The sequence below is a fragment of the Eulemur rufifrons genome, chromosome 2 (assembly GCF_041146395.1).
Source record: "Eulemur rufifrons isolate Redbay chromosome 2, OSU_ERuf_1, whole genome shotgun sequence".
Lineage (NCBI taxonomy): Eukaryota > Metazoa > Chordata > Mammalia > Primates > Lemuridae > Eulemur > Eulemur rufifrons.
In genome coordinates, this window is record NC_090984.1 from 57,906,636 (window position 1) to 57,922,758 (window position 16,123).

General features: G+C 40.7%; 2 protein-coding genes and 1 non-coding gene across 3 annotated transcripts; 2 read left to right on the plus strand and 1 right to left on the minus strand.

The window, feature by feature from the left end:
- The first annotated feature begins 1,718 nt into the window (after positions 1 to 1,718).
- LOC138377541 (olfactory receptor 11H12) lies at positions 1,719 to 2,692 on the plus strand. The gene has a single exon (XM_069462568.1). The coding sequence runs from the start codon at positions 1,746 to 1,748 to the stop codon at positions 2,685 to 2,687; it is 942 nt and encodes a 313-aa protein (XP_069318669.1). The 5' UTR covers positions 1,719 to 1,745; the 3' UTR covers positions 2,688 to 2,692.
- Positions 2,693 to 9,342: 6,650 nt separating this feature from the next.
- Positions 9,343 to 12,124, plus strand: LOC138398216 (toll-like receptor 11). The gene is given in 2 exon segments (XM_069492500.1): positions 9,343 to 10,221; positions 10,223 to 12,124. Coding segments are annotated over 2 exon segments (2,781 nt in total).
- Positions 12,125 to 15,735: 3,611 nt separating this feature from the next.
- On the minus strand, positions 15,736 to 15,838 carry LOC138381239 (small nucleolar RNA U13). The gene has a single exon (XR_011233147.1). It is a non-coding gene; the product is annotated as a small nucleolar RNA U13 (small nucleolar RNA).
- Between the last annotated feature and the right edge of the window lie 285 nt (positions 15,839 to 16,123).

Consider the following 16,123-nt stretch of genomic DNA (forward strand, 5'->3'; position numbering starts at 1 on the left):
ACAATGTCCATATCTCAACATTTTCCACATTAGGCTCTGTATCCCTTAAAACTGGAGTCCCTACCCTCCAGGCTGCAGGCCAGTACCGGGTTGTGGCCTGTTAGGAATCAGGCCACACAGCAGGAGGTGAGCAGGGGTGAGCGAACCAAGTTTCATCTGTATTTATAGCTGCTCCCCATAACTCTCCATTCTCCCCCCGACCCCAGTTTGTGGAAAAATTGTCTTCCATGAAACTGGTCCCTGGTGCCAAAAAGGTTGGGGGACCACTGCCCTAAAATATGCACAGCTACATTGGAAATATTTCTAAACTTTGGTGACACAGTGTGTCTTTTTTCCCTCAGACTATGTCCTCTGGAAGTTTCTTGGAGTCCACATTCCAGAATGTAGATTCCTTGTAAATGATGGTGCCTTAGAGAAGTTGGCACTACTCTTTCCTGACTCCTTAGAGAATGTGTAATCAGTAACTTTTTAAAGATTCATTGGCTTGGAAGAGAACTTTTCTAATGCTGTTGAGGCCATGTCCCAGGAGAACATGAGACAAAGAAAGAGCATTCTTTATTTTTGTACAGCAATAAAACTCTTTATCTAGCTGGAGGCAGAGTATGAAAACAGGTCATTTATAGATTTGCCCCATATCAGAACTATGATAGATTCATCTTTTGATTACTTTCATTCCATAATTTCTTAATGTTGGTTTATGAATGCTTCTGGTTTATAGCATTTTAAAAAGAGATAAATATTACTAAAACTTCCACCTGATCATACTAAAAGACTTCCCAGATCACTGGTCTGGAGAGTAGATAGGGAGAAAACTTCTTTTGAAAATTTTGTGTTTGTGCTTAAAATGTAAGCCCTCATGACTTCTAGGACTCACATCCGTGCACATTGCCAAGAGAAAAAATTTTTCAGGTAACTCAGATCCCTGACATCTTTTTCATAAGAATGTGGGAGGAAAGATGTTAACCTGTAACTAAAGAAAGTGTTTGACGTCTATCATTTAGGAGAAATTTTTGATTTTACACAAACATATAAAGAAAATCAATCCCAAAATTTTATGAAAAAAAAGCTTCAAAAAAATAAAGTCCCGTGCCTAGATCTTCGTTTCCAAACTTCTGTTCATAATAACTAAATCAATATGATAGTGATTATACCAGCCAACAAAATTAAGGTGAAACGTTAAGCAAAAACTTAAAGCCATTGTTTCCTATAGAAGACATTGCAATTTACAATATTGAAAGTCAACATTGGTAAGTAATGTTATAGATTTGCTTTCTTATAATTCTCAAGCTAACAGCAACAGCAATGGAAATTCAGAGATAATGACTTTAAAGTGATTACTACCAACTCACTGTAAAATATGTGCATTTTTTGCATATTTAAATAATTTTAAGTAATATATTTAACTGAGATATACATAATCAGAATTTCCCTTACTGAGTCTATTGCACTATATGTTGGGTTTGGGATAAGAAAATAATACATTTATTAAGTGCTAACTTTGTGTTGTATACTAGCCAGAAACTATCATAGATCATTTCTGCCCCAACATAACAAGCTTACAAAATGAGTTTAACTTTACCTGGTTCTATTATGGTCACATAATAAGAGAGTGACTTAGAAGCTTGCAAAAGTTTTCTTTTTTTTTGATGCCCAAAATTCAGAGTGTACTGTGTAACCAAGAAGAAGTAAACTATTAGTCCTAACTGATAACAATATGTCTCTTGACCTTGCAGGTTACTGACCCAATGAATATCTCTGAGCCAGATCCCAGCTTTGCTTTTGTAAGTGAATTTACACTCCAAGGTTTCTCTTGTGAGTGGAAGATTCAGATCCTCCTCTTCTCATTGTTCACTACGACATATGCTCTGACCGTAACAGGGAATGGAGCCATTGTTTGTGCACTATGGTGTGACCAGCGACTTCACACCCCCATGTACATGTTCCTGGGAAATTTCTCCTTTCTAGAGATATGGTATGTCTCTTCTACAGTCCCCAAGATGTTGGCCAACTTCCTCTCAGAGAAAAAAACCATCTCCTTTGCAGGATGTTTCCTCCAGTTCTATTTCTTTTTCTCTTTGGGGACTTCTGAATGCTTGCTTTTGGCTGCCATGGCCTTTGATAGGTACCTTGCTATCTGCCGTCCCTTGCACTACCCTAATATCATGACCAGGCATCTCTGCACCAAATTGGTCATTACCTGCTGGGTTTGTGGATTTCTATGGTTCCTGATCCCCATTGTTCTCATCTCTCAGATGCCCTTCTGTGGTCCAAACATTATTGACCATGTTGTGTGCGACCCAGGGCCACTGTTTGCATTGGCATGTGCCTCTGCCCCCAAAACCCAGCTATTTTGCTACACTCTAAGTTCATTAGTTATTTTTGGTAACTTCCTCTTTATTCTTGGGTCCTATATCCTTGTCCTAATAGCTGTGTTGCATATGCCTTCAGGCACTGGCAGACATAAAGCCTTCTCCACCTGTGGGTCTCATTTGGCTGTGGTATCACTGTTCTATGGTTCTCTGATGGTCATGTATGTGAGCCCAGGACTCAGTCATTCTGCCAGGATACAGAAAATTGCAACTTTGTTCTATGCTATGGTGACACCACTCTTCAACCCCCTCATCTACAGTCTCCGGAATAAGGAGATAAAAACAGCCCTGAGGAAATTTTTGGGACTTCCATCATAATCTAAGGCATCTTAGATGATTCCTCCATGATCAGGTCAGTATAATATAACAAAAAGCAATAAGAGTTATACAGTTATCTAAATCTACAATTATGGGTCTGGTGATATTGACTATATCAGCCTGTGAAATTAAGCATGTATTGGGCTCCTTAAAATTAAAATTGCCCAATTATATACATAAATAGAAGTGTTTGGTTTCTCTTTGGCACTTAGACTGTGTGTTAACTAAGGAATGTACACATTTGGTTTTTTCCTGAGTAGTTTTCATAAGATTTATCTGTGATAAAAATTCTTATATTGTATTTGGTCATTTAAATTTCTAGTTCTGGGATCAATAAAATTATAACTATGTCATTTTGTTTATTGGTTTTGTTGTAAATAAAAGAAGGAAAATATATATTTTCTAATTGTGCTTCTTATTATATTTGATTTTATTATTTTTGTTGATATGGTCATTACTGACAAATAAACCCTTAGAAGCAATTTACCAAAATTTCTATGGAGCAATAAAATATTCTGGCCTAATGACATCCAAACATATATTATTTTCTTTAAACATCACCTCTTTTAAAGCCCCAAAAGACAAATTCTAATTCCATGTATAGCGATATCCATCAAAATACTCAAAAATGCAGTGTTCTGGATACCTAATATTTTTACCTAAATGAGGAATAACCAAAAACTTGATGGGTCAGTTAATTGGGTTTTAGATGACAGATTATCTCCTCCTAAAAATTGGAGAGAGAAATGGTGTACTCGGGGATAAATTGCTTAAGTTAAAAAAAAATTAGCAGTTCATTGTTATTTGTTGCTGAAACTGTGAAAATAATATTAAGGAAAAATTTTAAAGGAAAAAAGCATTCAGAATTAAATCACTCTAATGCAATTATTTTTGTTTAAATGTCTGTTTTATGTAATATTATGTTGAACTTATTCCCATATTAGCAAGTTTTTATAATTATTTGTAAGTTTTTATAATTATATAATTATATTTTATTAAATTAATATGATATAAATTAAGAATTTTTATGTGATGAAATGAACATTTTCCTAGAAGTAGGGTCTTCCTTCCAAGAAGCTAGCAGATTACTTGTAAAGGATATAAGAAAGAGAATTTTCATAAGGGGGATTAGGAGAAAAATGAATGCCACCACTATACACGAATGAGCTCTTACGGGATTAGCACTCGGTCTTTCAGGAGTAAAGTTAGTGAGCACTCCAACACCCTCATTCCACACACCACTGATCCTATTGTTGGACATTATAGCTATTTTCATTCTTCTGTTATAAAATTATATTTCACTAAAATCTTCATAAAGATTTGCCATGACAATATTTTACAAACCTAAATTAGAAATCATCTAACCAAAAACAAAACTGTCCCCAAAAATCCAGAATATAAGAATACTATGTGCATGCAACAATTTTCCTTTCAGAGTTTTTGTATTAGAACAATTTATTGGGAAAGAGATAGTTACTCACTTCAAAAGGTAGAAACATATTTGTGAGTTTGGGCATGGACATTCCAGATTGAACAACTGTTTGCTCCTTTGATGTGACAAGTTGTCAAGTTCCTCAGTCAGTCTTACTTACTTATAGGAACTCTGCCGTATTTCTCACTTGTATAGCCCATTGAGAATATTTCCTATATTCCATACCCCTTTACTGGGTATGTGACTTTAAAATTACTTGGAATCTGATCAGCAAAGGGCTCAAGCAGAACAGGTAGTCAAGGTAGGCAATATTTCCACCATAATTTCAGAAATCCCTACCTTGGGTTACTGAGTTAATACATTTGCACAGCCACTAGCTATTCAATGGTCACTTCTTACACCCCCAGATACCATGACTAATTCACAATCTTTTCTATAGTATTAATTATTTGACCAAACATTACATAAATACTATATTTTTCCAAGGCAAAACTACATCCCACAGAGAGAGAGAGTGAGAGGGAGAGAGAAAGAATATTAGGCATAGCAGTAAAAATAGTGTTCTTTTTTTCTTTAGTATTTAGACTTTTGAGAGAACACAGCAGAGTCATATTTAAAAATAATTGTGCTGGTTAGTGGTTTCCTCAGGGGAAATGAAAATAGAAAGTCATGGTGTTTATTAGCTACCATTAAACATTTGTTAAGTTGACCAAACTTTTCATCTTCCCTCAATTACAACTAATTCTCTCACAAAGCAAAATTTATTTGAACAATCAGACACGTGCATTCAAGGTTACTGCAAAATTAGAACATGAAGCACATGGGCAAACAATATTACAAGAAAAGAATAACAATTAGCTTTTTGAGCCACTTTTTTGTGCCAGACAATGTTCTAAGTTTTTTTGATGTTTCATTTTATTTCCTACTTATAAAAACCCAAAGAGGTATCTCCAGTTTATTAACAATGAAACAGGCACAAAGACTAATTTAGTTAGTGATGATATCTGATCCCAGGCAGGCTAACTATAGAGCCCACATTTCTTTTTTTTTTTAATTTAAAAATTTTGTTTTGTTTTTTTTTTTTGAGACAGAGTCTCGCTGTGTTGCCTGGGCTAGAGTGAGTGCCGTGGCATCAGCCTAGCTCACAGCAACCTCAAACTCCTGGGCTTAAGCGATCCTACTGCCTCAGCCTCCCGAGTAGCTGGGACTACAGGCATGCGCTACCATGCCCGGCTAATTTTTTCTACATATATATTTTAGTTGTCCAGATAATTTCTTTCTAGTTTTAGTAGAGACGGGGGGGAAGGGGGGGTCTCGCTCTTGCTCAGGCTGGTCTCGAACTCCCGACCTTGAGCGATCCACCCGCCTCAGCCTCTCAGAGTTCTAGGATTACAGGCGTGAGCCACCACGCCCAGCCGAGCCCACACTTCTTACTACCAGAGAGGAAAAGCTCACTCTAGAATGAGGTAGATTGGTTCAAATCTAAGTACTATCACTAATTGTGTGAGCTTGTGTAAATTATTTGACCTTTCTGCCTTGATTGCTTAATCTATAAAATAGAGCTAATGATAATATTTTTGCCAGACAGTGGCTGTAATGAATAAATGAGGTAAATCAGAATAGGATCTTATACATGGCACGAATGCAATCAGTTTCGGTTAACATTATTAATGTCTTTCATTTGTAAAGCTCTTTATCATTTACAAAACATTTTTACATAGTTGCTCAGTTCATCCTCACAAATTCTGTTGCACAGTTAGGGTAGATATTTCCATACTCATTTCATAGATGAGGTCCAAAGAAACCACGTGTATTGTCCAAGGTCACACATAGTAAGTGAAGGAACTGACTTTAAGTAAGTCAGAACTCTGCTGTGCTATACATCCTGTCCTGGGAATCATGGCCAGGTCCTATGTAGCTAGCTTCAGGATATGGCCATGCAGGCCAAAGAGCTGGATTTATCCCAGAAATGAATATTGTAGAGGAGAAATGAGTGTAGGAGAAATACCCAAGGATTTCTTTTCAGTAGTTTTAAGACAATAATTACACAGATTATATGAATATGCATGTAGAAAGCATTTAATATATAAAAATTATGTTATTGAGTAAAAGAAGCAGGCAGACCATAAAACAAGATGATTATATAATCTTACATAGTCATGGAATTATTTAAATTATTTAAATTATTTAATTTAAATTCTTTTTTTCCTCCATTATACTAATATCTGTTTATTTCCTAATTTTCCATGTAAACATGTATACTTCATCTTAAGTATGCAGCTAATAAGTTCTGTCACATATGTATTAGGTATAAAATACGAATGAATATAGTGATGGAAGTTTAAAAGTAGCCTCTTTTCTCAGAAGTCTTACTTTCAGAGATTAGTATCCTCTTAAGCAAATCTTTATACCCAAATGAACAGCAAAAGAGACAGATTTAGTGAACAGAAGAGTTTTGAAAGGCAAAAATGTTAATAAAAAAATTGAGGCACTACAAAGCCTAAGATTTTAGTCAAAATTCAAATTTATTTCTCCAATCCTCAACAGAACAAAAGTCCCTCACATAATACTTGAAAAGTTCATCTTGGGGACAAGAGATAAGAGAACTATTTTAATAGTGTCAAAGTCAAACTTATGTAATTGTTATTGCAACAGAGGCAGAAAAAAACACTCAGAAAGGATTTCCGTCAAGTTAAGCAAGATATGAATTAGAGAGTGGGGACACTTCTCTCTCTAGAAAATTTAATTACCAAAAACCCAGTCCTGGCTCTGATCTCTTGACTTCCTCCCCAGAAGTTTCCTAATAGCCCATATCCTCTGGAAAAGAAGATCCTGCCATTCAGACAGAAATCTACCTTCCACTCTGCACACCAAACCGCAGTGGGAAGGTGGAGTCCCCTTCAGTAAAACTGTGCATCCCTCTTCAATTTTCCTGCTATAAAGGAAGGGAAGTGGAAGGGTGGAAATGATAGAGATGTTTTGAGGATGTCTTATTTTGAGGAAGAAAACTCTCCTGGAAAATGGAGAAGGAACTTGTTCTTTCAGACATTAGGAGGATATGAAACAAAGTCAGTGAGAACTGAAATCCCCAAACTAGAAAAGAGGAAATCATGAAATAGAAAAAGGTTTTGGGAGCGAAAAGGGAGAGAAAATGGCGCAGTTTAGGGAGAAGTTAAGAAGTTAATAAAGCACTCTCCTTCCCCGGAACATCCCACCTGCTAGCTAATAACAGCGGTGTCACACGTGTGTGACAGAGGGCAGAGGCCACTGTGGAGGAAAGAATCACAGAAGAGAAGGCTTTACTCTTGCTTCAGGATAAGGTGAGAGAATCCTTCCAGAGAAATTTCAACCTTGTCTCCACCGGCTTCCATTTTCTCTGCTCAAAGGTAAACAAATGGCTGCCCTAGGGCCAAGTAAGTTCGGTGGACGAGGTGGAAGAGCAAGCAGTGGAAACTGACAGAGAAGAAAACAGAAATGAAGAATTTCCTCTCCATAGAGATCCTAGAGCTCTTCCTAGGAGAAGCTAGAGTCCTGGAGCTGGGCAGGGACTAGGCAGAGTTTAAGAGGAATATTTGGGTTAAGGCTATCCACAGTGTAATTGGCCAAATGAAAAACTCATTTGTGGACCATCTAAATATGCCTCTGGATAATATTATCAAATTTGATCTCCTGAAGACAAAGGATCACTCCATAGCTCAGAATTCTATATTCCTAGGATCTCTGCCCCACGTCCATTGTGTCTCCTCAGTCTGAGATCTATCTACTCCAGCCTCTAGAATCTCCTTAGATAGTAGCATAGAGAGGGAAGCCCAAGAATAACAGGGCATGCTATTTGACACAGACAGGGCTCAAGAAGCAGACTTTGAAAAATGTGAGGAATAGCCATGGAAATAGAATGATGGAGCACCATGCATATTGATGTCCACAATGAGGTTGCTGGTTTTGAAGGTGGAGCCATCTAGGTGATTAGATGGCTCCCCTCAGGCCTCCTCTGAACTTTCCACTGTAGTCTGGGTCTTATACGCCTATAATGCTCCAGCAGCTGAAGGAAAGGCAGCTTCTGCGCTTTCAGAGCCAGCTTCAGGTGATCACTCAGGCATGTTATACTCCTAGAGACCCAGGGGAAAGACAGAGACGTCCATGTCTTTTACTACTAAATCCTCCATTGCCCAAAGGCATGAGCTACTGAGTAAGTTCAAACTCTCTCAGGAGGGCAACACCCTTCACCTGTGGTTGCCTGGCATCTTGCATTCCCAGAGCACCAGTCTGATCTGCCTCTTTCCGTCTTTTCATGGACCTGGAGGGGGCACATATGATTACTGCTCATTTTACCACTGGCAGTTGGAGGCCTTAGCATGAGAGAGGAATAAGTGAACAGTGAGAAAAAGATCAAAGCGCCCTCCTACCTCCAGCACTGAAGACAAAAGCGTCAAGATTTCATGTTTCTTTTAACTGCTTTTTCAATCTCATCATTCCCCTTGCTTACTTTCTCTACTTTCCTGATGCTTTACCTGAACTGTCTTATGAGGCTTTCTATTTTCCATTAACTCAACAAACAGTATCGTTCATTTGAAATGTTTCCTTAGTCCTGCCTGAGAACTGCCATCGTGGAAACATCAACCTGTAGTCCCAGCACTGCCACTTTCTACTTCTTTGACCTCAGGCAAGTAACTTAGCTTCTTCAACATTCAACTGCCCTCTGAGTAAAATAAAGTGAATAAATCTGGTCCATGTATGTCTCATGGTTATAAATCCAAAAACAGGGCATGTTTAGGTCTTTTTGTACTTCCACAGTCACCCTTTTCATCTCATCCAGTTCACTCTGTAATGAGTCAAGGAAAGTTGCTGCTGAGTCTTGGAAGTAGCTGGTTAATAACTGAGGTCTCTCCTCCAAAAAATTTAAGAACCCAAATGAATCATCCCCAGCAAGAAGATAGGGAAGAGTCACCAGTGTCTCTGCTGGGATTGCTGGTATCTATCATAAATTGTGAGTATCTGGCTCTTCTTTCTCTTCTCTCTGTCTCCACAAGGAGGCACAATTGAGTGCACAACTTGAATCCCCTGCTTGGCCAAATGCCCCCCTCATATCGTAATCACAGAACTGTTTCTCCAATATGTCCCAGAACTCCCAAAGATGTTATGTGTATCATAAAGCCCCGGGCTAGGATTGTCCACTATTGTAAGATTTGACACCCTATTCTTTCTCCTCTTTTTCTAGAAGCAATGCCAAGGATGGGAAGATCTCTGTTCTCCTCCACTCTCCTCCTTCTCTTACTGGTGGCTTTGATGAGCCTTGGCTTGATGAGCTGGGCATGGACTGCCCCTGACTGCACCATAGCAGACAGCTCCCTGTTGCCTAACCTCTCCTACTACATCCCATTCTGTTCTTTGGCCCCAGGACTGCATATCTTTGCATCATGCTCCAATGTTAAAGACCTGGCTCAGACTTTGACAGCAGTGCCCCAAAATATAGAGGCCCTATGCCTCCAGGGCACAGTTCCTATCCTGTCAGCGGATGCCTTTGCTCACTTCTCCTCCCTACGGCTACTGAGGCTGCAGCTGGGCACCATCAGGGTTACATCTGGGGCATTTCAAGGACTGGAGCAGCTGCAGCACCTTTCCTTTGAGCATCATGCTCCCTGTTGCCTGAGTCTATTCCTCTCTCCAGATGCTCTGGAGCCCCTTAGATTCCTCAAGAGCCTTTCCTTTCAAGGCTACTGCCTGAATAATAGTCAGAACATCCAGCTGCCCATGAAACTTAGTCATCTGACTCTGAGGCACAGCTGTTTGATAGATCTGCAGGAACTGCAAGGGCTCTTCCCAAACCTTGTCCCTGATTCCTCTCCTACAGCCAGCCCCAGACCATGGTCACTCTTCCTGGAGATGCTCGATCTATCTGCAAACCTGCAGCTGAGCCAGGTGGGTGTCAGAGCCTTGCATGGCCTCCAGCTCCATTCTTTGAGATTGGATGGCACCCCACTAAGTGCATTAACCCTCCCAGACTCAGGATTGCTCCACCTGGACTCCCTCTCCCTTGTAGGTACAGGTATAGAAAAACTGCCTGGGAATGTGACAGGATACTTTGAGCTTCAAGCACTTGACCTTGGGGAGAAACCAAATCTAGAACATAGAAGATGAGGATCTCTCAAGCTGCTGCTCCCTGGAACTGCTCAGCTTTCATGCCAATGGCCTGGAGTTTCTTCCTACTAGGTTCCTGAGTGCCCTTCCCCAGCTTCAGAGGCTCAACCTGTCCATGAATAAGCTGGGCCCAACCTTGGTGCTCCCAGAAGTCCTGGTCAACTCAAACCTGAGAGTGCTAGATCTGTCCCACAATGAGCTCAGCGTTCTGCCCTGTGGGGCCTTCTCCTTTCTTCCTCAACTCCAGGAGCTCTGGCTGAGTGGCAACAACATCTCCAACATATCCAGTGAGAGCCTGAAGGGACTGAAGTGGTTGAAGACCCTAGACCTGAGTTGGAACCAAATTAAGGTGCTAAATCCAGGCTGGCTCTCCTTTCTTCCTGCCCTCACCTCACTGAACCTCCTGGGCACCCTTTTGGAGCAGATCTTAGGCAAGCAGCTCCAGGGTCCTCAGAAGCTGAGCCATCTGCAGCTCGGTTCTCTTAAGGCGCTGGAGATCTACCCTCCGTGGCCTCCAGCACTGCTCAGCTTGGAGGCATGGGCAGAAGGATACATCCAGTTTAGCATCCCCAGGGCAGAACCCTTCTTGTTCCTGGAGAACCTTACCTTACAAACTCATAATATGTTGCTGGTTCCAAACAACATCACAGTCCATTTCCCTTCTCTGCATCACCTCACTCTGCGAGGCTGCAGCCCCCACATTTTCTCAAGCCGTCAATCCCTGGGATTCTTCCCAGAGCTTCCAGTCTTGGAGCACTTGCACTTATGGTCTACTCATGATGGTCCAGAAGCCCTGCATCTATCTGGAATGCCTAGGCTGCGAGTGCTGGAGCTGGGGGACCTGGACTTCCTCCTTGACTCGAGTCCAGTGAAACTGGAGGTGCTGCTGAAGGAGCTGCCTTCATTACAGGTGCTGGCATTGAGCAACCTGAACCTCAGAAACCTGTCCGTCTCCAGCTTCACAAGCTTGGGCCTCCTCCGGCTGCTGCTGCTCAACTCTGAATGGCCCCTGGGGTTGGACAGCAGCCTCCAGGAGTTAATGCCCCAGATGCCTCAATATGTTTATTTCTCCGATGTCACTTTCGCCTGCCAGTGTGAGAGCTCTTGGGTGGCACCTTGGGCAATACGGGCCCCAAACACCTTTGTATATGGACTGGAGAAATCCATTTGCATGGCCAATGCCTCTGACTACCTCAAGACTCCATTGCTCTCCTTCCTTTCCGGCCACTGCCGGTACAATGCTGGGCTTCAGGCCTTTCTCAGCAGTTTCACTCTGGCACTCCTGCTGACGGTCCTCACACTGCTCGGCTGCCCCAGATGGCTCTGGCTGCACCACCTCCGGACTCTCTTTCATACCTAGTGGTGGAAATTGGGTGGGCGGGGCCCCAGAAGCCAATTTCGCTATGATATCTTTCTATCCTACTGTGCGCAGGACCAAGCCTGGGTGCTGGAAAAACTGGTCCCTGCCCTGGAGAAGCCTCCTCCTGCTGGCGAGGGCTTGAGGCTCTGCCTGCCTGAAAGAGACTTCGAAGCTGGACAAGACAGGATGGATGCAATGGCCGCCAGCATGGAGAACAGTAGAGCCACCCTCTGCGTGCTCAGCCACCAGGCCCTGAGCAGTCCCTGGTGCAATCTAAAGTTAAGGCTTGCCACCTACTACTTGGTGGCCAAGCCAGGGACCGCTCGCCTCCTGCTGCTGTCTTTGGAGCCTATTGATTGGCGGCAGCTGCGCAGCTACCACCGCCTTACCAGGTGGCTCCAGAAGGAGGACTATTTCAATTTGCACCAAAGCAGGGTTGAGTGGAATGACTTCTGTGAGCAACTTCGGAGAAGGCTAAGGAACGCCGGACAAGAAAGAGAGGGCTAGGGGCTGTGAGAGACTTAGCCATGCAGAAATATCTCCCAGCAGAGGCCTGGACTTCATGACACCACTTGTGGGCAGGCTCCCAGTGGTGGTCTGTAGGCCATGCTTACAGCAAACCCACTTTCCACGTGGGAAATGCTGGATGAAGACACCAAATCCCAATGGGAAAAGTAACTGAGAGCCCTTGGAAGCCAAGTATTCATTCAAAAAACAGTTCTGATACCTGCTGGTCCTCTCACAACAAAAGGCACTTCCCAAAAAAGAATACACAAAAATGGTTTCTAGAATCCCATGTGAATTTTTCAAAATGAATTCATTCTGCCTCCATTGAAAGCAGTGTATTCACTAGTTTATAAAAAGCTACTTTATTCCAGAGGAATGGGACAAGAATCAGTGAGCTATTTATTTGTGCCCTGAAGCTAAATTGAAAATTCAGAGTTTCCTTAACCCATAAGGTTCTCACAGTAATAGTATTAGATGGGTGAAAACAATAGTTGTGATCTTACACTACACATGGGGAATTCAAGCACATAAAGGTTAAGTGGTTTACCACCTGGGCACAGCTCCTGTATCACAGTTTGTATCTGGTGCCCATTCCTCTGAGTCACAATCCAGTACACTGTGCTTTCTGGTCTTCTAGTTACCTCTAATGACAACTTACCTTGCTACAAAGTTAAAACAGGCAAAAATGAAGCAAGCATCTTAAAAATGCACACACATATGATTTATTTCCAAGAATTTTTTCACAGATTCCCAGAAACTCTGCACAAAATTACAAGTACCCCCACACAGAAGGATAAAGTACATTGATAAAAATGGAATATCATGCATTCATTAAGAATCATGCTTCAAAGGATATTTTGTGGTATGGGAAAAAACTCATGATCTAACAGTAAGCAAAATTATTTACCAACTTAATGTACTATGATTCCAATTTTGAAAATAATTGCATATGTATCTAATGTATGAAATATAGAGAAAGAGAGAGAAGACTAGAAATGGTCCTAGAAATGGCCCTATGGATTGTGGATGACTTAAACTTCTTCTACTTTCCTGTATTATTCACTTTTTTCCTAAAATAAGCATATGTTATTTTCATAATAACAAAAATGAAATAAATCCTCTTTCAAAAATGAACATCTTAGTGTAAATTAGTTTAATTCTCTACTTTCTGTTGACACGATGTGAGCTTGGGAGAAAGTATGGGTGCTGAAATCTGGAAAACACAGGGAAAAAAGTAAAAAAAAAAAAAAAAACCCACAAACTGTATCTATTTCAGGGACTGTCTGTTAGACAAACAGCCCAAAGATGGTTACCTTATATTGGCCCCAGCTTGTTTACTTCTTCACAGCAAGCTGAATCCTGTTAGCTCAAAAACCCACCAGTGCCAAAATTTTTATATATCTAATTGTTTTATACATAGTCCAAATAAGCAGATTTTTAATCATTTAGAGCCTACCTGCTTTGCACACTGTGCCCAACATTTGCTAGCCATACATAAGGTAAACTCTGGGGCTATAAAGACCCCAAGTTGCTGCAGTAATTCGGAGCTCTTTGACTCAGAGTCTTCACTGGGCTTCTGGGCAACATCACCTAGATAAGCAAGTCTCTCTCTTATCCCCTTCTCCCCTTCTGGGTGGTGGCCCCCTGCCCTAGCCTCTGGAAGGTCTCATGCTGTAAGGGACGCCCCTGCATGCAAACTGCCCCTGCATGCTAAATGGCTCCCCCAAAAAACTTGTGTATGCTACTGCTACCTCAGTGTCATATCTTTTTCCTTAATTGGCCCCCAAATCCCTTGAATCCCTCTACCATTCTTACAGAAACTTCCTTGGCCAAACTAAGGAGTCACTCAGTGTTTGACTCAGCAAGTACATTTCCACACACATCTTTTCATGAAAAAATAGCTATTTTTTCAATTAATAGAATAGAAGTACTTGCAGTCCCATGGCATAAATAACTGACCATAGGTCCAGAATTTCTTTTTTTTTTTCCTCCCCCTTTTTCTGCTGTCAGCTAGTGATCTTTAGAAAATATTATTCATTTTTATCAATGTTAATAAAAGGCTCGAGTTCCCATTAACTTTAATATATTCCATTATACTTCTTTATGTCATTGAGTTTACCTGGATAGTTTTGTTTTTTTCTTGACATATCTTGGATCCATAACATGTAATTTCTGATTGAAAGAAATTGGCATCTGATGCTTGAATCCCCTCTACTACTTTCCCAACTTAAGTCTGACAAAATCCATGATAGAAAGTTGTCTTCCAAAGCAGCTTGTCCCAGCATTGAATAGGTTTCTTTGTTAGAAAGTAAGTCTCCATATTGAATTCAAATGTATCTCCCTATAACTTTTACCTACTGTTTCTAATTCTGTACTTTAGAAATTAAATGGGACAAAATTAATGACCGTATTAAATGATCACCTTTCATTTGTCCCAATAAAGTCTTTTGTTCTCCATTTTAAATATCCCAGTTCCTTCTACTATTACTCATTTTCCATATTTCCAATTTCCCTCTAAGTTGGTTTGCTCCAAATTCATTGCAGTTTGACCATGTACTTTCTAAATTTTGAGGCACAGACTGTATGTAGGGCTCTATATCTGATCTACATAGAATTGAGCAGGGTTATCCCTTCCCTGTTTTAGACCATTGCCTCCATTTATACATCCTAAAATCACATTATTAGTTGTGGCAATTATAATGTTTACTTAAGTGTTTAATTTACTTTTCTCTGGCTGAAGTGAGATTGAAATGACAATTCACAAAACAAGTGGGGAATCATTTACAGTTAGGTAGTAATAGAGAAGTCGTTACTGATCCAAAAATCCCAACATAACCACAGCATACTTGGGGTGGGCATATGTGCAGAATTATGGAAAGAAGAGAACAGATGGATAAGGCTTTGAAGTGCTTTGTAAATTCTATGCAATAATTAATCTCTGTCTTCATATACTTCAGCTTCATAGAACCGCTTGCTCTTCCTTTTCATTCCTAAATTCAGTATCATCTTTTTTTGTGGGAAAACATAGCTGCATAGTATAAAAATATATGCCCAGGCTTCTGGTTATATTTGACATTCTGATCCAAGGCTTAAGGCCAATCTTCAGATTAGACCCATGCCTCATCATCTTTTCGTTTTTCCCAAGGCTGAACCAATTTAGATCTCAGTTAAAGAAATACTTTTTGAGACGTGGCCAAAACTTTCTCACTGTTGTCCCTAAATAAAGCCACTGAGAGAAGTTGGGTAATCCAGAAGGGTCAAAACTTTGGCACAACTATTTAAAAATGTCTGGGGGGGGATTAGAACTCATCAGGAAGGCCTGAATACACACAGGGCATGCTCTGGATCACCACCCCTCCAAGATGGGCTGCCCAGGACATAATAGCCACGGCTCAGAATATGTTGACTACATACTTTACTTTACAGGCAGGGGTGTAATGGGTCCTTCTTAAATCAGAGAAGACCATAGTGCCCTTTATGTCTGCATATAACCACCTTTTCAGGCTATTTAAACAATATGGTCATTGTATGAGCTCCAAATAATTGCTGTACTTGATAATGTTAGCTTTCAACACTCAGTACGTTTTATTAATAGAAGCCTGCTAAGTTCATGTCAGACTGGTAATGTGTCAATGTCATGATAAAGTTTGACGAGGTATGTCTCACTCATGAGCATGAAAAGCCAATCATCATGCTTATGAATGAGAAAAGTATCCACTGTTTCCTAAACATGCCAGGAGCACTCGTGCTTTCTGGCATTTATACATGCTGTCTCCTCTGCCTGGAATCCCCTCTCCTCAGATATTCATAGTTCTTGCCCCCACACTTCATTCAAGTCTTTGCCCAACTGTCACCTTTTCGGTGAGGCCATTATTGACAATCCTATTTAAAATTGTACCCACGAGAGAATAGGGAGATGCTGGCCAAAGGATACAAAGTTTCAGTTAGGGTGAATAAGTTCTAGAAATCTATTGTACAGCATGGTATGGTGACTATAGT

Coding starts and splice junctions, on each gene's coding strand:
- LOC138377541 (XM_069462568.1), top strand. CDS start 1,746: ATGAATATCTCTGAGCCAGATCCCAGCTTTGCTTTTGTAAGTGAATTT.